Source organism: Octopus bimaculoides, chromosome 15 (genome assembly GCF_046866305.1).
Source record: "Octopus bimaculoides isolate indiv1 chromosome 15, ASM4686630v1, whole genome shotgun sequence".
NCBI lineage: Eukaryota > Metazoa > Mollusca > Cephalopoda > Octopoda > Octopodidae > Octopus > Octopus bimaculoides.
In genome coordinates this window covers 14,306,658-14,331,069 of record NC_142942.1, presented here as the reverse complement: position 1 = coordinate 14,331,069, position 24,412 = coordinate 14,306,658, and the positions used below count along the sequence as shown (strand labels likewise).

The 24,412-nt window shown below is 38.3% G+C and overlaps 1 protein-coding gene across 2 annotated transcripts in view; it reads right to left on the bottom strand.

Moving 5' to 3' along the window:
- Positions 1-20,828, bottom strand: part of LOC106871052 (zinc finger ZZ-type and EF-hand domain-containing protein 1) — a 90,467-nt gene extending 69,639 nt beyond the window's left edge. The window contains exons 1-11 of one of the 2 annotated variants that reach the window (XM_089363472.1): positions 20,352-20,828; positions 10,254-10,287; positions 9,562-9,643; positions 8,084-8,165; positions 6,508-6,579; positions 5,560-5,710; positions 4,280-4,341; positions 3,477-3,600; positions 2,704-2,800; positions 1,201-1,266; positions 431-577 (exon numbers count right to left, since the gene is read on the bottom strand). In XM_089363472.1, the coding sequence (XP_089219598.1) occupies positions 431-577; positions 1,201-1,266; positions 2,704-2,800; positions 3,477-3,600; positions 4,280-4,341; positions 5,560-5,710; positions 6,508-6,579; positions 8,084-8,165; positions 9,562-9,643; positions 10,254-10,287; positions 20,352-20,411 (977 nt within the window). In that variant the 5' untranslated portion in view covers positions 20,412-20,828. Of the gene's footprint in view, positions 1-430; positions 578-1,200; positions 1,267-2,703; positions 2,801-3,476; positions 3,601-4,279; positions 4,342-5,559; positions 5,711-6,507; positions 6,580-8,083; positions 8,166-9,561; positions 9,644-10,253; positions 10,288-14,558; positions 14,656-20,351 lie in introns of those variants that run through there. The other variant, XM_089363474.1, reaches the window with a different exon arrangement.
- Between the last annotated feature and the right edge of the window lie 3,584 nt (positions 20,829-24,412).

The following is a 24,412-nucleotide window of genomic DNA, read 5'->3' as shown; positions in this document are numbered from 1 at the left end:
GCATGGTCATTGCCAGTGCCACCAGACTGGCTCCTGTCTAGGTGGTATGAAAAAAGCATCATTTGAGCATGGCCAATGCCAATACTACCTGACTGGCCCTCATGCTGGTGGCACGTAAAAGCACCCACTACACTCTCAGAATGGTTGGCGTTAGGAAGGGCATCCAGCAGTAGAAACTTTGCCAGATCAGATTGGAGACTGGTGCAGCCTTCTGACTCGCCAGACCTCAGTCAAACCGTCAAACCCATGCTAGCATGGAAAGTGGACGTTAAACGATGATGATGATGATGAGGGAGAGAGAGAAGGAGAGATAGGTGGAGACATGTACAGAGAGAAACATGAACACAGAGAGAAAGCAAGAGAGACAGAGAGAGATGGGTGGGAGAGAGAGAGAGAGAGAGAGAGAGATAGTAATGTATGATGCACTAACTTTGGAATCCTCAGTTCTTTGATTTCTTTCAGCAGACTGGTTGTCTTGCCAACAGAGATAGAGACCAGTTGTGGCATATAACTTTGGTCTAGTGATGACACATTCATGGACAGCTGTTTTATTACTACATTGTTCTTGATTCTTAATCTGCCAATAGAAACAATACAAAGGTTAACAAACTGACAGCCTAGTGAACACACACACACACACACACACACACACACTCAAGAGATATTGACAGCCTACTAAAACATCATCATCATTTTAATGTGCACTTTTCCTTGCTTGCATGGGTTGGACAGAGGTCATTAAGTTAGATTTTTCTATAGCCTGACATGCTTCTTATCACTGACCGTCATCTGCTCCCACGCAAAGTAATATTTCCTCATGGCCTGACAAGTTTTTCTACAATGTTGGAAATAAACGACACTGCTTGTATGGCAGTGACACTCATTTACAATTATCATGCAATGTCGACAGATGGACGGATACACACACACACAACAGGCTTCTTTCAGTTTCTGTCTCATCCACTCACAAGAGATCAGTTGGTCTGGAGCTATAATAAAAACACTTGCCCACCATGCCACACAGTGGGACTGAACCTGGGACCATGTTGTTGGGGAGCAAACGTCTTAACACACAACCACACTTGAGCTTAACACAATAGAGATATAAAACACATCAATTATACTGGTAACACAAGAAGAAAACATTTAACACATTAACCATAGTCATCACTTGTAAGCAAATGTGCAGAAATTCTTTACCTGATCCAATGAGATCTGCAAGTTCCATCTGATTGCCAATAGGAAGAAGTATTGCCGTTCAAAAGACTGGAAACAATAGAATTGCTCGTTACTGTTGTATTTTAAATGGTAAAAATGCGTTTTGCTATTTAAAAATATTGTTTTTGTTTTTTAATATTGTAAAACAAATGTAGAATCAAAAGAAAACAATCATAAATAAATATATAATGACCAAAACTAAAAACACAAATATTGATTCACTAACTTGCATCGGAGACAGAAGTCCAAGTGAAGTGAGAGATGATCTCTTTTCAGTTTCTGTCTACCAGATCCATCCATAAAGTTTTAGTCTACCAAGGTCAATAGTAGAAGATACTTGCCCAAGGTATCACACAGTGGGACTGAACCCGGGACCATGTGGTTAAGAAGTAAACTTCTTGAGCACTTTGGCCACCAATCAATCATCATCAGGCATTACAGGTAATAACCAAACCAGCTTCTTGTGGCTATCATTAATGCATAATTAGAAACAGATAACCTAACTAAAAATCATCATCATCATCATCATCATCATTATCGTTTAACATCCGCTTTCCATGCTGGCATGGGTTGGACGGTTTGATTGAGGACTAGCAAGCCAGCAGGCTGCACCAGGCTCCAGTCTGATCTGGCAAGGTTTCTACAGCTGGATGCCCTTCCTAATGCCAACCACTCCAAGAGTGTAGTGGGTGCTTTTACGTGCCACTGGCGCAGGAGCCAGTAAAGCGGTACTGATATTGACCATGTTTAGACAGTGCTTTTTACATGCCACCGGCACGAGAGCCAGTCAGAAGGCACTGGCAAGCGGGAATATATATATATGTAAACGTTGAACGATGAAAATGACTGCTCAACACCACATTGGTGGATAGAATTTGTTTGTTTGTGAATTAAGGCTACCATTGGTTTCATGTTAAGAAAAATAGGAAAATATCTTAATATCTCAACAGTTTTTCAAGATGGTCACATGGAGGAATGGTGTACATCTCCATCACCATCATTTAATGCCCATCTTCCATGCTGGCATGGGTAGAATGGATTTACAAGAGCTGGCAAGCCAGAGGGCTGCACCAGGCCCCAGTCATCTGTTTTGGCATGGCTTCTACAGCTGGATACCCTTTGTAATGCCAACCACTTGACAGAATGTATTGTGGGCTCTTTACGTGGCACCAGCATGTGTTTTTAACATGGCGCCAGCACAGGAGACACACACATACATAGACACACCTGTGGTCAAGTGAATAAAAACATTATTACTTTTTAGTCTAGAAATAACAGTTTCTAATTCCAATCTAGACCAGTACTATATGTATATCCGGGAATAAGAAATAATGATTATTACCAAAGAGCAAAAGAATCAAAACATAGAACAGATGTAAATATTTTTACAATAATTTCTATTTCCAAAGACAAGGTTATGTTCTTAACATATTCAGACCTGCAAGGAAATTTTGAAAATATTATTGAGATTTTTGCGACACTCACCGTTCACTATTTGATGTGTTTGTGGAGACCTCGATGGAACAGATACAGCGTTGTACCTGCTGAACTTCTTCTCCATTTCTCAGTAATTCATCAGATGCTGTCAATAAGAAAACAATAATAATAATAATAATAATAATAATAATAATCATAATCCATCCTCCTATAGGTACAAGGCCTGAAATTTTAGAGGAAGGAATTAGTCAAGTACATCAACCCTAACCCTAACCCCAGTGCTTGACTGTTAATTCATTTATCAACCCCCAAAAGGATGAAAGGCAAGGTCGACCTCAGCAGAATTTGAACCCAGAATGCAAATGAATGAATGAATGGATGGACGGATGGATGGATAGAGATGATAGATAGGGATAGGTAGGCAGGGAGGGAGGAATGGATAGCTAGACAGACAGACAGACAGACGTGTGGGTGTGCAGGTGGGTTTGGGTGGATGGGTGGATGGATGGATGGATGGATGGATAATGTGTGCATGTATACCTTTTATGTTTGTGTTTGTTCCCCACCACTACTTAACAACCGGTGTTGGTTTGTTTATGTCCCTGTAACTTACTGGTTCAGCAAAAGAAACCAAAAGAAATAAGCACTGAGGTCAATTTGTTTGACTAAACTCTTCAAGGTACTGCCCCAGCATGGCCACAGTCCCAAGCTATAGCAGAAGACATTCCCCCAAGGTGCTGAGGAGTGGGACCGAACCTAAAACTGAATGTTCATAAAAACCAATAAGGATTAAGTCTTTTTGTTTTCTTTTAGTCACTTACCTAAAACATCCATGGACTTGAAGGATGACTTCACCAAAGCCAACCGGAGATCCATAACATTTGTGACACCTTTTAGTATGGGCAAGCTCAATGAGGAACTTGGAGCTCGGTTCTGGATAAGAAACTGGGAGGGGGTGAAAAAGAATAAAAGAAATAAAGAAACAAATAAAAGAAATCAATGAAAGAAATTAATGAAAGAAATCAATGAAAGAAACTACAATGGCTTGTAATTGGATTGAACTCACTTTTCAGTGCCGTAGACCACCTGAGAGTGCTTCTATATTGGCACATGACATGCTAGAAATAACAGCTAAATCTACCTCAAATTACACTTTACTGCACATGGGTATTTGGCTCACAATCATAAGGCCATGAGTTCGATTCCTGGCAATGAGTTGTGTCCCTGAGCATATATACATATGTATTTGTGTGTCTGTGTTTGTCCCCCACCCCAACCATCGCTTGACAACCGATGCTGGTGTGTTTACGTCCCCGTAACTTAGCGGTTCGGCAAAAAGAGACCAATAGAATAAGTACTAGGCTTACAAAGAATAAGTCCCTGGGGTCGATTTGCTCGACTATAGGCGGTGCTCCAGCATGGCCGCAGTCAAATGACTGAAACAAGTAAAGGAGTAAAAGAGAGTAAAGCAAAATTTTTCCATGCATCCTTTAAATACTACTGTGAATCGCCATTTTTACTACTTTGCTTGCATGGGCCCCTAAAAGTCCTTTGTGGACTCCCTGAGATCATATGGACCCAGGTTGAGAACCACTGATGTAAAATAATAAATCAATATACAAACCTTTAAAATTTTCAAACTGTAATTATCTTTGATTGGTTCTTCTAGGAAAATATGTCCGACATCTGAAAATTTACAAGACAAGAGAAGCATTACCATTAACCATTTTTATACCAAATGCCACTTGAGGCCACCACCACCCTTGGTTCTTATGATACAACATAACCTGTTCCAAAGTGTTAGTGTTTAAATTTAATACCTTCTATCATGATTCGATGAAAGAACTTTTGTTAAGTTCTAAAAAACCTGCCTAATCATTTTGTTACTAGATTTCTGTTAAAATACACCACATTTGTTTCAATTAATTTTGAAAATAATGACAAATTTAGTAAAATAACTTTCTCATTACCATTAAGCTTAACGTTTAGAACCTGAGCCAACAGGAAATTTTGACGAAAAGATTTCAGATTACTTTAACATTTTTGTTATCTTATTTCTGCTGAAAACCACTGCATTTGTTTCAAATAATTTTGAAAAAAATTAAGAATTTAGTAAAATAACTTTTTCATTATTAAGCTGGTGTTTGGAACCTAAATCAACACAAAAAATTTTGATGGAAGGCTTTTAAATGAGATCATTTTCAATCAGGAGGTTTGTCATAGAACCAGATGCAGTCCCAGGTGGACTGGGAATCAAAACGGTTAATAATGTAGACTTTTTTTCTTTTATTCAAACTTCAGTTGAAACACATGATGTGTGTATTTCAATAAAATGGGGACACAAAACAATGAAGACATTTTTAAAAATCAAATACTTTGGAATACATTGAAGAATAAAAACGAACATCAAATGATTCCTTAAGAAAAAGAAGGGTAAATTAGACCATATACTTGTAGGAGGAGTGGACTCCAAGATGGCATGGTCATTACAGGAATAACTACAACCATAACAATTCATCATCATCATCATCGTTTAACGTCCGCTTTCCATGCTAGCATGGGTTAGATGATTTGACTGAGGACTGGCGAACCAGATGGCTACACCAGGCTTCAATCTGATTTGGCAGAGTTTCTACAGCTGGATGCCCTTCCTACTCTGAGAGTGTAGTGGGTGCTTTTGACCACTCGACATGCTAGACATAGCAGCCAAATCAAACCCCACTGCTTTAAACAAGGACACATTGGATAATATAGTCCTGGATATCCCTAAAAATACAGACTGCTCATGGCTGGAATATATTTACTTAAACTCTTGCTCAATCAAGGTTATACTGAAACTAAACAATGACAACCCACAAATTATGAACAATCAGGAAGTAAATGGCTTAAGTCGTCACAATTTACCATGGATAAGAGCTGTTGTTTTCAGCTTCCGGATGCTTCTCTCTGGCTCGGTAAAGACACCTTTTGATTGATCTGATGAAGATTCTATTTCTTGTTCAATATCTTGGAGTTCTGCTGTCCCAATGCCATCTGTGTCAAATGTCTGGAAGGCCTGAAAGAGTAAATCAAATTTTGGTAATATTTTGTTTGTTTGTTTTTTGTTGTTCTTTTTTTTAATGCAGAGAGGATAATGTTAACGACAGATAAGAGGGCAGAGAGGAAATCGGCAGTCATTTAATTTGCCCCCTGGTATTGAATCGGTTTCTTTTTCGTCTCATCAAACCCCACTCCATCAGCAAGATAAAAGGCAAAACAACATCCTCATGAGTCAAACTCATAAGATAAAGACACATAATTAAATATAAAAAGAAAATTTATCCAACTCTTTGATTCTATCAGTTTACCATCCTTAACAATAATAATCCTTTCTACTAAAGGAACAAGGCCTGAAATTTTCTGGCCAGCAGACTAGTCAATTACATCGACCCCAGTGTTTCACTGATACTTAAATTATCAACCCTGAAAAGATGAAAGGCAAATTGATCTCAGTGGAATTTGAACTCAGAACGTAAAGACAGATGAAATGCTGCTAAGCATTTTGCCTGGCATGCTAATGATTCTGCCAGCTCGCTGCTGTAATAATAATAATAATCTTTTCTACTGAAGGCACAAGGACTCAGATTTGCGGGGAGGGGACTAGTCAATTACATCAACCCCAGTGTTTCACTGAACTCAATTTACTGACCCCAAAAGGATGAAAGGCAAAGTCAACCTCGGTGGAATTTGAACTCAGAATGTAGCAGCAGACGAAATACCGCAAAGCATTTTGCCCAGTGTGCTAACAATTCAGCCAGCACACTGCAGCAGCAGCAGTGGCAATAGTAGTAGTAGTAGTAGTAGTATACTTACTAAGGCTGCTTCTTTTTCTGAAGCCCCTTTACTGGTTAACATATCACAGAATTCTCTCATGGTTACGGTGGTCTTCAGGAGAAATGATTCCAAGTCAGAGAAACCAGGATGCAGACAGAAAAAGGAAGAAAAGAGAGAGAAAAAGACATTATAACATACGATAGATGCTGTGAAAGGAGTTATTTCATCAGAATCTAATGGCAGACCTAATAAATAATGTTATATTACTGCAAGGTTGTGGAGGCGCAATGGCCCAGTGGTTAGGGCAGCGGACTCGCGGTCATAGGGTCGTGGTTTCGATTCCCAGACTGGGCGTTGTGAGTGTTTATTGAGCGAAAACACCTAAAGCTCCACGAGGCTCCGGCAAGGGATGGTGGCGAACCCTGCTGTACTCTTTCACCACAACTTTCTCTCACTCTTACTTCCTGTTTCTGTTGTGCCTGTAATTCATAGGGTCAGCCATGTCACACTGTGTCACGCTGAATATCCCCGAGAACTACGTTAAGGGTACACATGTCTGTGGAGTGCTCAGCCACTTGCACGTTAATTTCATGAGCAGGCTGTTCCATTGATCGGATCAACTGGAACCTTCGACATTGTAAGCGACGGAGTGACAACACTGCAAGGTTAACATGTTTGGTTGATGGATGCAGACATGTCTATATGGTTAAGCAGTTAGCTTTGCGTCTGTGTAGGTCCCAGGTTTGCTCACATTAAACGATGTGAGTCAGTACATGAGGTTTAGTATCTCATGTAGCCCACTGGTCAATAAAGGTTGCCCCTGATTGGCCTAAACCAATTACTTGAAAAAAAAATTTAGAATAAAGCATGGCTGCAGTGTGGAGGCACAAGGCTCAGTGGTTAGGGGTGTTGGACTCATAATCATAAGATTGTGGTTTCAATTCCTGGACCAGGCAACACGTGTTTTTGAGCAAAACACTTCATTTCACATTGTTCCAGTCCACCCAGCAGGCAAAAGAAGGAAACTGAAAGAAGCCTGTTATATGTCTTTTACCTTCTACTTGTTTCAGTCATTGGACTGCAGCCATACTGGAGCACCACCTTGAAGAATTTTTACTTGGATGTATAGACCACAGTACTTATTTTTTAAGACTGGTACTTATTCTATCAGTCACTTATGCTGAAACGCTAAGTTATGGGGATGTAAACACACCAACACCAGTTTTCAAGTGGCAGTGGAAGACAAACGGAGACATAAAAACTCACACACATAGATATATATAAACTTATATACAATGGGCTTCTTTCAGTTTCCATCTACCAAATTCTCTCATAAAGCTTTGGTTGACCTGAGGCTACAGTAGAAGACATATGCCCAAGGTGCCATGCTGTGGGACTGAACTTGGAACCACATGGTTGGGAAGCATGCTTCTTACCACACAGCCATGCCTAAACATGCATATTAAAAAGTGAGACACTATCAGATAATGCCGTCCTAGATAGATAATGTACAAATAAAAGACAGGATAGCCACAGATGGAATGCTATTGGTCAAAGATTTCTTAGATCAGGACTGACCTGGATTTAAACAAAGACAACTGAAACAACAACTGACCTCTTTCCGTGACATCCGTTCCTCTATCCACCGTAAAATATAAGTTTGGTACATACTAATGAAGTCCTGAAGTACTTCCTCACTGAAAAAATAAATTGTGAAAAAAAAAAAAAATTTAAATAAAAAATAAAATCACACACAACAAAATACTGTTGACAAACATCATCATCATCATCATCATTGTTTTTAACCCTTTAGCATTTAAACTGGCCATATCCGGCCAAAAGTATTCTGTCTATTCAATGTTCAAATTGGCCAGATCTGGTCTCTCACACCAACCCTACAATATCATTTTGAAAATTAACAGCTACCTCATCAAAATCTCATAGCTACAAGGTAATGCATGATTAGGTCAAAACAATGTGGATAAAAAAGTATTAATTTTGACAGAATAATGTGAACACTAAAGGGTTAAGGTCCATTCTCCAAGCTGGCAGAGCTGGTAAGCCAGAGGGTTGCACCAGGCACGTTTTAACATGGTTTCTATGGTCAGATGCCCTTCCTAACAGTATACTGGGTGCTTTTATGTGGCACCAGCACCGATACTTTTTACGTGGTACCAGAACAGATGCATTTACATGGTGTCAGCACAAATGCTTTTACGTGGCACCTTTATGGTTGATTCTTACATGACACTGGCACAGGGTTATTTTCTAAATCATTGCCATTCATCATCACTGCTTAATGTCCATTTCCTATGCTGATATGGGTAGGACAGTTTGACAGGAGCTGACAAGTCAGAGAACCACACCAAAGTTCAATGCTGGCTTTGGAATAGTTTCTACAGCTCGACACCCTCAACCCTTTAGCATTTAAACTGGCCGTATCCGGTCCAAATATTCTACTTGTTTCATATTCAAAGTGACCACATCCAGCCTTTCACACCTACCCTACAATGTCATTCTAAATATAAACAATCACATCAAAGTTATGAGATTGTGTGTATCCAGAAAATTCACCCACTATATGACAATTTGCCATGCAGACAATGATAAAGCACATTATATCAGCAATTTTTTTTAATCAAAAATAAATGATAAAAGGTTTAAAAGCATTAAATAGGCAAATCTATAATCAATGTCAAGCATTAAAAAAATCATGATGAGGTTGTTTAAAATGAAATTTCCTATAATAAATTTTCCTACAGCAAATGAGTTTATGGCAAAATTTCCTATAACCAAGATAATGCAGGATTAATTCAAAACAATGTGAATAAATAAGCATTACATTTGACAGAGAAATCTGAATGCTAAAGGGTTAATACTGCCCTAAGATAAAATGCATTGTATAATGTATTCTTAGATATATTATGCCAGTAAAACAGAAATGGTATGGTCACAAGGTGGAATGCTTTTGGTCATAGAATTACTCAATCACAGCTGACTGACCTGGGGCTAAAATAACAAAAAAAAGTTAAATAAATAAAAGAAAAACAAAGAAACAAAATTAAGAATAGCAAATAAAAGGGCAAAACTTACTCCAATTTACATGCCATACTTCGCAGGGACGACAGGTCAAAGAGTTGTTCTGTGAGTTGCAGGAGACAGTTTTCTTTAGAGCCTGCAATAAGACCAACATGTAACAAATATAGAATTGTCTCTTACAGCAGTGCTTCTCAAACTATCTGATGTGGGGTACCGACAGTTTTTTATTTTTTATTTTTTTTTTCCAATGTACCAGGGACCGGTAATATTTCTTAGTAATATTAATTTATACCGGAAACAATATAGAATGAATATAATAAAAATTGACAATTTTTTTTTATCTTATATTTATTTTGTAAACAAATACAATATTACATAAGCATTTTATAATGTTCCTTTCATTTCCTCTCTTAGGACAAATATACACAACTTCAGATTTCAGCTCCTCTCTGGTCTCTGAAGAACTAATAATCATATTCAGTTAATTATGTTCCACCATCTTACAGCATTACACATGACTTACAGAGCCAGACTTTCATACATTATATATATATATATATATATATATATATATATATATATATATATATATATATATATGAAAGAGAGAGAGATTGTAAGTTAAAAGCAGATAAGGAAGACAGTTTTCAAAAGTGTGTGTTTATAGAATCATATCATATATGTGCTATCTCATCATCTAGAGGAAGAAGAGGAGCAAATACTACAGAATAGAAAATATTATATACCTGATAAGCCTTCCATGCCATCTTCACCATATTCCTGCAAAAAAACAAAAAAAGAACCATTATAAAAACACTAATGTCCATATGTGTGTGTGTGTGTGTGTGTGTGTGTGTGTGCGAGTATATATATATATATATATATATATCTCAATAAAAGAATATATGAGGGTTGTTTTGGTTAAAAATGCACCCAAGTCTTAAAACAATTTGAAGATTTTTTTTTTAATTTCTTTTTACAAATTTAATAGAATGGCATATGTACGTGTATGTATGTATGTGTGTGTATGTATGTATGTATGTGTGTATGTATGTATGTATGTACGTGTGTGTGTGTATGTATGTAAAGATTGGAATTAATGGTATTATGTTTAATTTTGTAGTTCCACTTGTTTCTTTACAACCTGGGAAAAACATTATGAAAATAAATATGAATATTGGTTTCAAATTTTGGCACAAGAACAGCAATTTCAAGGAGCGGGTAAGTTGATTACATTGACCCCCCCAAGGCTCAACGGTTACTTATTTTAACAACCCCAAAATGACAAAAGGCAAAGTCGACCTCAGCAGAATTTGAACCCAGAACATAAATTCAGATGAAATGTCACTAAGCACTATACCACGTGGTTGGGAAGTAGGCTTCTTACCACTCAGCCACATACACATACACACAATGGGCTTCTTTCAGTTTCCGTCTACCAAATCCACTCAGAAAGCTTTGGTCAGTCTGACGCTATAGTAGAAGACACTTGCGCAAGGTGCCACACAGTGGGACAGAACCCGGAACCATGTGGTTGGGAAACAAGTTTCTTACCATTCAGCCATGCTATGTTCACATTTACAGAGTAATTAATCTTTAAGAATGAATATAATTTTACGTCTTTACTCCCAAATAACTATGTCAGGTCTGTTATGCTTGCACTTGCTAGACGTTTTAACAAATGTGCATGTGTGTTCCTAGTTGTAAACCATTGCTTAGCATCCGGTTGGCTGAAATTTTGACAATGGCACACTTCAAAGAATAAAACTTTAAGCTATGTGACATTTTCTAGTCCTTTCAGTAAATCTGGGAAATGCAAAATATTGCTCTTTGTCTGAATACAAACTACGCACACAGATTCATGTACGGATGCACTTATATATACAAATACATATGCTGACACACTAAGATAGTTGATAGAGCAACAGGTCTGAATCAGCTAGATATTGACCTCTAAATATATTCTGTCTGTTTGTCTCTATGTGTGGGTGGCAAGCTGACTGACAGACACACCTACCATACACACACATTATATGTGTGTGAATGTGGATGTGTGAGAGAGACAGGCAGACAGAAAGAGAAATGAGCCAGCACAGAAGATAAGATATGTACATTTAAGACAATCTAGTACTGCAAAGTCTATCTTGGGCTCAATAGCAACGCATTCTTTTATTTACATACCTATATATATATATATATATATATATATATATATATATAATACAAATAATAAATGAGTATATGCATATATACGTACATGTATGTACATACTTACATCTACCTGTATATATAGATGCATATCTGGGTACAGGACAATGTAAACAAAGCGTAGACAAAATGATAAACAGAGTACAGAAAACACACAGGCCACATAGAGAACACTTCATCAGCTGCCCCCATTCTAACACAGGCGTTTCGAAGAGTAGGGCAGGACGCATCGTTAAAACGGCTCTTCCCACGGACTACAAATTAAATTTGTAACATATATATATATAATTACTAAATGAATAAATTTCTGAAAATATTTAGATATTACTATTATTATCATTAATAAAATGAATAATAACAACAATAATATAGGTGGCCAACAAGCAAAAGCCGATAAATGGAAAAATCAAAAATTTTGTAATTTATAATTATAATATGACTTGAGACAGAGGGGGGGGGGACAGACATAAATACATACAGAGAAACAGACAGAAAGAGAATTGAGCCAACTAGGAAGATTAGAAGATACTCTTTCACTCTTTTACTTGTTTCAGTCATTTAACTGCGGCCATGCTGGAGCACCACCTTTAGTCGAGCAAATTGACCCCAGGACTTATTCTTTGTAAACCTAGTACTTATTCTATTGGTCTCTTTTTGCCAACCGCTAAGTTACGGGGACGTAAACACACCAGCATCGGTTGTCAAGCGATGTTGGTGGGGACAAACACAGACACACACACATATATACACACACACACACACATATATATATATATTTCAAACTAGTCGTATCCAGCTTGAATAGTTTACCTGTTTTATGTCTAAACTGACAAGATCTGGCCTCTTATGCCTACCTTACAATATCATTCTAAATATCGGGGCATTCCATGAATAATGCGGTGTTTTCAATTGCATGAACTAAAAATCAGAAGGGGAAGGGACAAACTACCTGCATCAACTTGCTATAATAGTAATTTTACCTTATTCCTTATTCTTAGTGCAAGTTTTGAAGAGTGCAGTTCGATTCTGACAGTTATTTTTTCAAAGCTATAATGGAAGTGACAGAGGAGCATATTCAGCATATTTTGCTTTATGAGTTCAATAAAGACAACGCAATGGAAGGTGTGAGGAATATTAATGTAGTATATGGGGATTGGATAATTTGTGCAAGCCAGTGTCAACAGTAGTTCCAGAAGTCTCGGCCTTTCATCATTGCCTCTGTGAGGCTCATCATTCGAAGTTCATGCTTCACCACCTCATCCCATGTCTTCCTGGATCTCCCCCTACCACTGTTTGGGAGTAGCACTTCTTCACACAGCTCTCCTCATCCATACCAGTACAGACATCTCTCTTGCATGCCACATCCGATGCTTCTTATGTCCAACATTTCTCTCAGGGCGCTAACACTGTCGTGTGTGCACACTGACATTACATATCCAGCAGATTATGCTCGCTTCATTTCTTTCAAGCCTACGCATGTCATCAGCAGTCATGGCCCATGTTTCACTGCTGTGAAGTATGGCTGTTTGCACACATGCATCATACAATATACCTTTCACTCTGAGCCTGAGGCCCTTTGTCGCCAGTAGGGGTAGAAGTTTTCTGAACTTTGCCCAGGCTATTCTTATTCTAGTGGTAACAATCTCTGAAAAAACCACCCCCACTATAGACTTGGTCGCCTAGGTAGCAGAATCTAGCAACTACTTCTAGTTTCTCACCCTGGCATGTAATGGAATCTCTTTTCTGTACATCTTTGGTGTTTATTGCCCCCTGTGCATCTGCCACACATGAAAGCTATCTTTCTGGTTAATCTTCCTTTGATGTTGTTGCACTTCTTATGTGTCCATAGCTTACACTGGGTATAACTTATAGAGTTATATATATATATATAAACCTTGCCAAATGAGACTGGAACCTGGTGCAGTTCTCTGGCTCATCAGCTCCAATCAAACCATCTAACCCATGCCAGCATGGAGAGTGGATGTTAAATGATGATGTTACACACACACAATAGGCTTTTTTCAGTTTTTGCCTACCAAACCTATTTACAAGGTTTTGTCCAGCCCAGGGTTCCACACAATGGGACTGAACATGGAGCCATAAGGTTTGGAAGCAAGCTTCTTACAACACAGCCACAACTGAACCTATAAAATAAAGTTGGGCTGGCATGACCAAGATTCGAACCTGGGTTACAATGTCCACAATGCAGAGTCCTAACCACAAGACAATCATGATATATATGATAATATCAAACACTGAAGAGAAATGCAGATGGTGGGGAGTTCACAATTTTTCAAGTGCCCCACTTAATATTGTTGATTTATGTCTATCTCATCCTACATGCAAACAGATCACTCAAATTCTTAATTGGAATACTTAGGAATATTGTGAATTTCTTGCATTAAATAATAGTTGGCATTGTTAATCCACAAATATATATATATATATATATATATATATATATATATATATATATATATATATATATATATATATATATATATATATATCAAAATAAGCAACAGGATATCCAGAGATGCTACAGTACAACTGTTTCAAGTGACTCCATTTAATTGAACAATGCAATCATTACATCAATTTAAATGCAGAGCTATCCTCAGCTGCATAAATAAATAAATAGAATTAATTTAATCAGTCAGACATATTTGTATGATTTTACTTAAATCCTCTAAGAGGGTAAGAAAACAGACAAAGTCCATGCTGTATTCACTTCAGCTTAGAAGCTACTAAGACAATATATATATATGTATATATATCTATCTATATATATATATATATATATATAGGCGCAGGAGTGGCTGTGTGGTAAGTAGCTCGCTTACCAACGACATGGTTCCGGGTTCAGTGCCACTGTGTGGTATCTTGGGCAAGTGTCTTCTACTATAGCCTCAGGCCAACCAAAGCCTTGTGAGTTGGTCTGGTGGATGGAAACTGAAAGAAGACATACGTACGTTCTGGAGTTGAATTTTTCAATGAAAACAATTCGAGGCAGTGCTCCAGCATTGCCGCAGTCAAATGATCAAAACAAGTAAAAGAATAAAAGAATATATACATTGTATGATACCCATGCCAGCATGAAAAGCAGACATTAAACGATGGTTATGATGATGATAGTAGAGGCGCAATGGCCCAGTGGTTAGGGCAGCAGACTCATGGTCATAGGATCGCGGTTTCGATTTCCAAACTGGGCATTGTGAGTGTTTATAGAGCGAAAACACCTAACGCTCCACGAGGCTACGGCAAGGGATGGTGGCGAACCCTGCTGTACTCTTCCACCACAACTTTCTCTCACTCTTACTTCCTGTTTCTGTTGTGCCTGTAATTCAAAGGGTCAGCCTTGTCATACTGTGTCATGCTGAATATCCTCGAGAACTACGTTAAGGGTACACGTGTCTGTGGAGTGCTCAGCCACTTGCACGTTAATTTCACGAGCAGGCTGTTCCGTTGATCGGATCAAGTGGAACCCTCGACATCATAAGCGACGGAGTGCCAACAACAACAACATGATGATGATAATGTTGATAAGCACAAGTGCATGTATGCAGAGGAAACAGCTGGTCCACAAAGGAAAGTCAATGATGGATTTCAGATATTTACTGAAATAGGCTACATGTTCGTCATACATACATTCAACCATGTGGTACAGGAAGATTTATATATTCAATGACTAGCATAACAATATTATCTTTATTTGCTACAAGGACAAAGGAGATGTACTAGAGAGAGAGAGAGAGAGACCTCCAAAAGCACTAAATCATTTCAGATTCTGACACATGGCCAGCAATTTTAAGGGATGGACAGAGTCAATAACATCTAACCTCCCCCCCCCCCACCATCCCCATGCTCAACTGGTAGTTATTCTATCAACTGCAAAAGAATGAAAGGTGAAGTCTACTTTGGTGGGATTTGAACACTGATCATAAAGAACCAAGTGTGATAAGTGGCTTGCTTACCAATCACATGGTTCTGGGTTCATTCCCACTGCATGGCACCTTGGGCAAGTGCCTTCTACTATAGCCTCGGGCCGACCAAAGCTTTGAGTGGATTTGCTAGACGGAAACTGAAAGATAATGGAACAGCTTGTTGTATTGCAGAAGAAATTATTACTTTTTTAATTGATTCTGACAGTCAAGAAATACAATAAAGGCTGTATTATGTGATGGCACTCCAGTAAACAGTGGTCATTTAGGAAGGGTAATTAAAATAATTGAATTATACTTAAATAAACCACTTCAGTGGTTGATATGCCTGCTACATACAAATGAGCTTCTGTTTTGACACATATTCGAATCCATAGATGGAAAAACAACAGGATCACAAACATCAAAAAAGCCTATTAGGCAATAAAATTAAAGAAGATGTAACAAACTTAAAGATAATTAAATTTTCTCTAGTAAAAACTCAACTAAAGGAATTGCCATTGGAAATTGTTGATACTTTAAGCTCAGATTAAAAATATTTGTATGAAATGTTACTTCAGTATTGAGTCAGAGTTTGTTTCTGAACAGTTAACAGCAAGATCACCTGATAAAATCCATCATGCAAGGTGGTTAACACATGCAAACAGAATTCTTCGCTTATATCATCATCATCATCATCGTTTAATGTCCGCCTTCCATGCTAGCATGGGTTGGATGATTTGACTGAGGACTGGCAAACTAGAAGGCTGCACCAGGCTCCAATCTAATTTGGCAGAGCTTCTACAGCTGGATGCCAACCACTCCGAGAGTGTAGTGGGTGCTTTCACGTGCCACCGGCATGAGGGCCAGTCCAGGCAGTACTGGCAATGGCCACGCTCAAAATGGTGTTTTTTACATGCCTTCGAGGAAAAATCCCTAAAAGAATATTATAGATCTTGTTAAAATCATAATGCATGTTTATGCTCCAAGCTAGTTCTGGATTAAATCTCATCCAAAGTTACATGAATGAGCAAGTAATTTTTGGTATATGATACATCTAATGCAAGATATGAACCAAGATCATAAAGAAGTTATGGAGAAATCGTTAAAAACTAATTCGTATTTTGCCCATCTGGAAAATATTTTAATGAATATGCTGAATGATGGAAGAAGACAAATTAGGGAAGTAGAAATTGAGTGAATTATTAAAACAAGAACTTTTCGTTGAATGCCCCGTGAAGAATTAAGAAATTTCAAACTGCCAAGCAAAATTGAATTTGAAGCACAAGATTATGTTGATTTGATTAACAGGGGAAAAAAAAGTGATAACATCCCCTCCGTTTTTACGGAACTTTACAAACGTTGATCTTCTAAAAGCTCATTCAGAAGCATTAACAGCAATACCTCTTTCCCTGTCATAGTCAAGGAGTCAAGCATGCCATCAGTTTAGTGACAAAAACCTTCTGAAGTCGAAATAGGCTTCGAAAATAGGCACAAAGTCATATTAAATGTACCGAATTCAAGACAAAGTTCACCTCACTTTGACTGGAAAAGACAATGGTCATTTAATTAAATAGTCAATACTATTTAGTGCTTATTTTATGATGTTCACTGTTCACGTATTTCGTTTGAGGTTCGTGCATAGTTTTATTATTGCAAGTCATTAAGAATTTACATTTTTTTAATAGTGAAAGTGCTTTTCTGAATATAGGCTTTTCTTTATAAAAAAAAAATTAATACAAACTATATACATAAAGATTCCACGGGGGGGGGGGGGGGTGCAAATAATTTATAAAATGTTATATAGGTAATATTTAACCAATACAAAGTTGATAGCATTAAAACAAGTTTACAGTTCCTTAAATTTTCACTATTCGAAATGCAGAATTGGGAGGGGGGGGTTATTGTTTGCATTTTTTTTTTTTTTTTTTGGCGCAAATCCAGCAATTTCGGGGGAGGTGGTAAGTTGATTACAACGACCCAGTACTCAACTGGTACTCATTTTATCGACTCCGAAAGGACGAAAGGAAAAGTTGACCTCGGCGGAATTTGAACTCAGAACATTAAGACGTGCTTACGATCCTTTCAGCTTGCCACCTTACAGAGTAGAAATAGTTTATTTACTAATCTTTTAATGAATAAATAAAATCTCGCTGTGTCCTTGGACTTCAGAAAACCTCGGGGACATATGACAATACGGAAAAATCATGCCAGTTATTTGCGAGAACACATACATACATAGTTACAATAACTTTCGTGTATTCACTAATAGTTTGTTTTTTTAAATCTTTAAACTGTCAAAATGCTTCGTCCAGTATGTACTGCTAGATCATGACAATACTAAAAGCATATTCAATAAATATTATATATACATGTACATACACACACACAATCCACCCCACAAAAAAAAATGTATACACACTTCAGGAAAGAAAAAATCTGTATAAATATTTTGATTCAGTCAGTGTCATCACAATTTGATAAAACATCGAAAAAAAGTATTTATATCTATAGGGGTACTTATATAGAATGTTTGCCCAGATTTTTTCCTTTCCTGAAGTGTGTATAAATATATATTTTTTGCTAACTCTGTATATATATATATATGTATGTATGCGTATACGTGTGTGTAATGTATACACACACACATATATAATCATCATCATCATCGTTCGTACAAATGAATAAAAGACGGATATTTATATAAACACAAGTACACATATAAATAAACGAAATTAAATATACGCAGACACCTGTTTAGATTTGTGCAGCATTGACACATGCAAAAGTATAGATTGATTTTGAGTTGTACTAAATACATATTATAATAATTATACACGTCTCCCGGTTTTACGTTCCGAGTTCAAATTCTGCCGTGGTCGACAACCGGTGTTGGTGTGTTTGTCTCCGTATCTTAGCTGTTTGACAAAATGAGACCGATGCAATAAGTACAAAGGTTACTGGGGTCGATTAGTTCGACTAAAATTCCTCGAGGCTGACCCCCAGCATGGCTGCAGTTTAATAATTGAAACAAGTAAAAAGATATAGGGAAGTGGAGCGTACCTCAACTTACGTCGGCAATTAGACATGTGGCAAATGTCTTAACCAGAAAATCGACGTAACACGAAAAGTCGATTTTAAAACTTTATTACACCTGTTCATATAAATGATCTGTCTATATTTTGACATGTAATTCACTTGATTTACCACTTCAATATTGGTTTTAGAGTGTAGTTTTTTAATTTCTTATGCTTTTATATATATTACTCGCTAAGAACGACGTAAAGTCGGATAAATCGATTGAAGTTGAGGTTTATTTTCCCATCAATTTCTTTAAATAACAACGTAAAGTCGGAAATGATGTAACTCGGAACGACATGAGTGGCTGTGTGGTAAGTAGCTTGCTTACCAACCACATGGTTCCTGGGTTCAGTCCCACTGCGTGGCACCTTGGGCAAGTGTCTTCTACTATAGCCTCGGGCCGACCAAAGCCTTGTGAGTGGATTTCGTAGACGGAAACTGAAAGAAGCCCGTCGTATATATGTATATATATATATATATGTATGTGTGTATATGTTGTGTATCTGTGTTTGTCCCCACAACATCGCTTGACAACCGATGCTGGTGTGTTTAGGTCTCCGTAACTTAGCGGTTCGGCAAAAAGAGGCCGATAGAATAAGTCCTGGGGACGATTTGATTCGACTAAAGGCGGTGCTCCAGCATGGCGCAGTCAAATGACTGAAACAAGTAAAGGAATAAAGAAACATATATATATATATATACACACACACGTGTAGATACATGAATACAACATTTACTAAACAAAATACAATATGCGCATAGACACACACACACAACGTCAACTCGACAGGCTTGCGGAATCTTTACTTTCCGAGTTCAAACCAGCACGGAGTCGACATCGCCTTCGATGCTTCCGGGATCGATAAACCAAATACCGATCAAGCACTAGAGTCGATATTATCGACTAACACCATCTCTCACGATAAAAATATGTGGCTTCGTATCTTTGTTAGAATGAAATCATTATTATTAACACTATCGTATCGCCGAAGACTACGTCGTTGAATTCGCTTCTGCTACATTCCCAGTAATAGCATTTATTAATTCCCCACATACACTCATTAGTTGCGTAACATGTTATTCTTGTCCAGATTTTTTTTTTCTGCTAGACTAGAAGACAATGGATGTGAGAGGCGGTAACCATCTCAACTAACCTCTGTATGTGTGGATAATGCGTATGTGTGAATGTACATATACGTATGTATAACATGTATACTGACGTAGATAGATAAACAGATAGATAGAAAGATAGATAGATAGATAGATAGGTAGGTAGGTAGGTATGTGAATGTGCGTGTGAGAATGAGTGCGTGTGTGTGTGAGAGAGAGTGTATGCGTGTGACATATTGCGTGCGTGTGTACTTAAGTACGCATGTGTGTGTGTGTGTGTATATTATATATATTGATTTCCAGTATTGGCACACGGTTATAAGAGAGGGAAAAAAAAAAGGGGGGGGGTAAATCAATTAACTCGTTCCCCGCCTTCACGTTACCATAGTATACTGCTGGTACTTAGCTGATCGCCTCGGATACATACATAGAAACATACATGCATGCATACATACATACACACATACAATGTATGTGTGTGTGTATACTGGACATTTTTTTTTTTAAATATATCAAATAACATACCATACATGTGTCTTCTGAAAGATCTTCCTCTGTTTCTGTACTACTAGATGCATTCCCCATCGTTTCTCTGGATTCCAGTAATAATTATAGGTAATTATTATAAATATCAAAATATTCCTGTGTTGTTGGGTTAAAAGATATTTGTGAAACAAAAACCAAAACAGATCGTCGTTAAAATTTACTGTGATTGTATATGTATATATATATATATATGTGTGTGTGTGTATATATAAAGATAGATAGATTGACTGATATATAGTAAATATATGTGTGTACAGTATATAAATGTATTCCCGATCTTAATTATTATGAAGGTAGCAGTTTGGTTCGGACTGTAATGCGAACAAGTCAGCCACCAAAGGAAAAAAAGAGAGTGCTATGTATAAATATTGTGTATAAACACCCCCAAATGACGAATAAATGTCGTCGTCTTAAAGTAAGGCGACTAAATGAGGTTTGATTCCGACGAACGGAAGTGGCAAACTTTCGAAAGAAGTAAACAAGGGAGATAAGTGTAATTAAGTTCCGAAGTTGATTTTTAGAATTACGTCCCTTTAGAAAGACCTTAGCAAATTTAACTGGTGAGGCTTATTCGACTTGCTAGAAATGACAGATAAATTTTTCCTCAAACTACGTTTTGTTGTTTTAAAACAAACCATATACACACACACATTGGATAATGTGATCCGCTGTACACAATACCAGAAAATAATTTTAAAAAGTATATAATGCAGACAGTTAAGTCTCTCTTCAAACAATATTCTATCAATTTAAAACAAAACGTACACATACTAGAAAATGTGATCCGCTGTACACTATGCCAGAAAATAATCTTAAAAAGTAAGCTTAATTGGGAGGCCTCTCATGTCCATTCAACCGGCCACAAAGAGCAGCTACGTCCCTGTCATTAAAAAATCCTTCGCACTGGATAATGTGATCCGCGGTACACTGTGCCATAAGATTCAAGCTTAACCGGGAAGCCTAGTCTCGTATTGTCCGTGCGACCTGCTACACATAGCAGCTAAATCTCACCTCAAATTACTTCCTACCGTCTTAAAAACATATACACATTGGATAATGAGATCCGCTGTCCATTGTGCCCAAAAAGTAAATTTAAAGATTATAACAAGCAAGCTTAACTGCAAAACTTCTTATGGTGTCCATTCGAACTGCTACAAATAGCAGCTAACTCGCCCCAATATACGTCCTGGTCTTTAAAAAAATCCCACACATTGAGATAATGTGATTTGCAATACACTATGCCAGGAAAATAGACAGGGTTTATCAGCAGTTCAAAATGGGACAGCTGAATTTAGGAGAGGAAGGGAGAGTTTTGTAGATGACCCAATGTCTGGACGTACTGCAACTGCCACCGCCAAGGTAAACACTGATCGTGTTCACTACATGGTGATGGATGACAGGTGATTAACTATAAATCAAATAGCCATAGTTATAAGCATATCGCGTGAAAGAGTTGAGAATATTCTGCACAATGAATTTCACATGATAGACGCTTGTGTTCTGTGGATGCCCCGTCTTCGGACAACTGATCGAAAGCGCATCAGGTTGATTACATCACAGGGAAATCTGACATTGTTTGAGGCAGATCCAGCAGGTTTCCTAACCCACTCCGATCCTGAAACAAAGAGACAATCCATGCAATGGAAATACCCCTCATCACCTGCTCCGAAGAAGGCCAAGGTCGTTTCATTTGCAGGGAAGACGAAGGCCTCAAATTTTGGGAAGAAAAAGAAATTTTGTTTATTGAATATCTTCAAAAGGGCCACACCACCAATGAAGAATACTGTCCCAGCTTGTTTAAGCAGTTACGAAAGGCTATCAAGACTAAACACCCAGGAAAACAGACGAAAAGGGTCTTGTTTCATCAGGACAATGCTCCAGCACACAAGTCCTTGATTTCAATGGACGTTGTGCGTGTCTTTGCTTTGAACTGGTTGGTCACCCTCCCTACTCTTCTGAATATATGAAGTTAATTGTTATGGCCGGTCATAGAATGAGCATTGGTTTTGCACCTATAAAGCACCGTGTGCATGAGAGAATACCAAGCTGGTGTGGTCGTATGATGCATATGGGTGAGGTTGTTTTTGTTGGCTCTCCGTCACTTACGACGTCGAGGGTTCCAGTTGATCCGATCAACGGAACAGCCTGCTCGTGAAATTAACGTGCAAGTGGCTGAGCACTCCACAGACACGTGTACCCTTAACGTAGTTCTCGGGAATATTCAGCGTGACACAGAGTGTGACAAGGCTGACCCTTTGAATTACAGGCACAACAGAAACAGGAAGTAAGAGTGAGAGAAAGTTGTGGTGAAAGAGTACAGCAGGGTTCGCCACCATCCCCTGCCGGAGCCTCGAGGAGCTTTAGGTGTTTTCGCTCAATAAACACTCACAACGCCCGGTCTGGGAATCGAAACTGCGATGCTATGACCGCAAGTCTGCTCCCCTAACCACTGGGCCATTGCGCCTCCACTATGAGTGAGGACAGCTGCATAAAGAGCCGACCTGTAATGTGGGGGAGGGGGCTGTGGAAGAGACAGGCCAGGGAAAATGTGGGACAAAATGTTGAGAAATGATCTTCAGATGTTGAACCTTACAGAGGACAGAGGACCGAGATTTCTGGCGATTCGCTGTGTTTGACAAGATACACCAAGCTGAGTAAAATCATGGCCGTCTATACATACAGGCATGTCCTTTACGGCCATGCACTCCTCACATACACATAATCAGTTCTCTATGAAAACTCCATCCGATCAACACCCACTGCAGGCCCCTCCACTCTCCCTTATGTGCATATCCGCACACTCTCCATACGCTCACATATGTACCACACCCCACTCTCCCAGCCACTCCAGTTTCTCTTAACATCGCTTGCTACAGTCACTTCTTCCCCCATCTCTAAGCATCTTCCTTCACTCTCTTATGGAACATCGCCCTCTATCCCCTCTGTACCATTTATACTCCGCCTGCCCCGCTGCCCCCGTTACTTGTGGGTAGGTCCCGAGTTTATTTAAGATATTCTCATTTTAAAAATCATCTCTGGCTAATCGTTGAGAGGATGTTAGTGTTGCCTTGGCGGAGGTTTGCGCTCTCTGAGTGCTCTTATTATTATTATTAGGCGGTGAGCTGGTAGAATCGTTAGCGCGTCGGGAAAAATGCTTTGCAGCATTTCGTCCGTCTTTACGTTCTGAGTTCAACTGCCGCCGAGATTGTCAAGCAATGGTGGGGGGGGGGGGGGACAAACACAGACACACACATATATATATATATACGACGGGCTTCTTTCAGTTTCCGTCTACCGAATCCACTCACAAGGCTTTGGTCGGCCCGAGGCTATTGTAGAAGACACTTGCCTAAGGTGTCACGCAGTGGGACTGAACCCAGAACCATGTGGTTGGTTAACACTCGCACGATTTTCACTAGGGTGTTAGAGTTAGGGTTAATTTAGGCTTAGGCTTAGGGTTTAGGGTTACGGTTACGGTTTTAGGGTTAGGGTTAGGGAATTCCATCCCTAACACCCTAGTGAAGATCGTGCGGGTGTTAATCTGAAAATTTACCCAAAACTTTGCACGGGGCTGAATCAAGCTGCTTTAAATAACATAGCAAATTAGCTGGGTGTTAAATAACCACCTAAAGGATTAAAATAATTAAATTGAATTGAATTTATCATTAAATAATTAAATTATTTAATTGTTCAATTATTATTGTTGTTTTGGTTTCCATTTCTGCTTTATGTATGTATGTATAATACATTGTTTGTTTTTATGTACAGTTATAATAAAAGCAATTTTGTGCTAATCCGATGGGTTACTCTATATTTTTGTGGAGTAAAGGAAAAGTTCCCAAATTTATTATTCTTATACAAGAATGCTATTTACAGTACCTGCACAGCAACAACAACAAGCAAATAAATGTATTGTAATGTGACATCTTCGTCCACTTATATGCTATTGTCGCCATTATTTTTGACTCGTCTATCGTGCTATCGCCGACACCTCCGCAAGACAATGACTTTGAAACGTCTACCTTGACGGTAATTCGAAC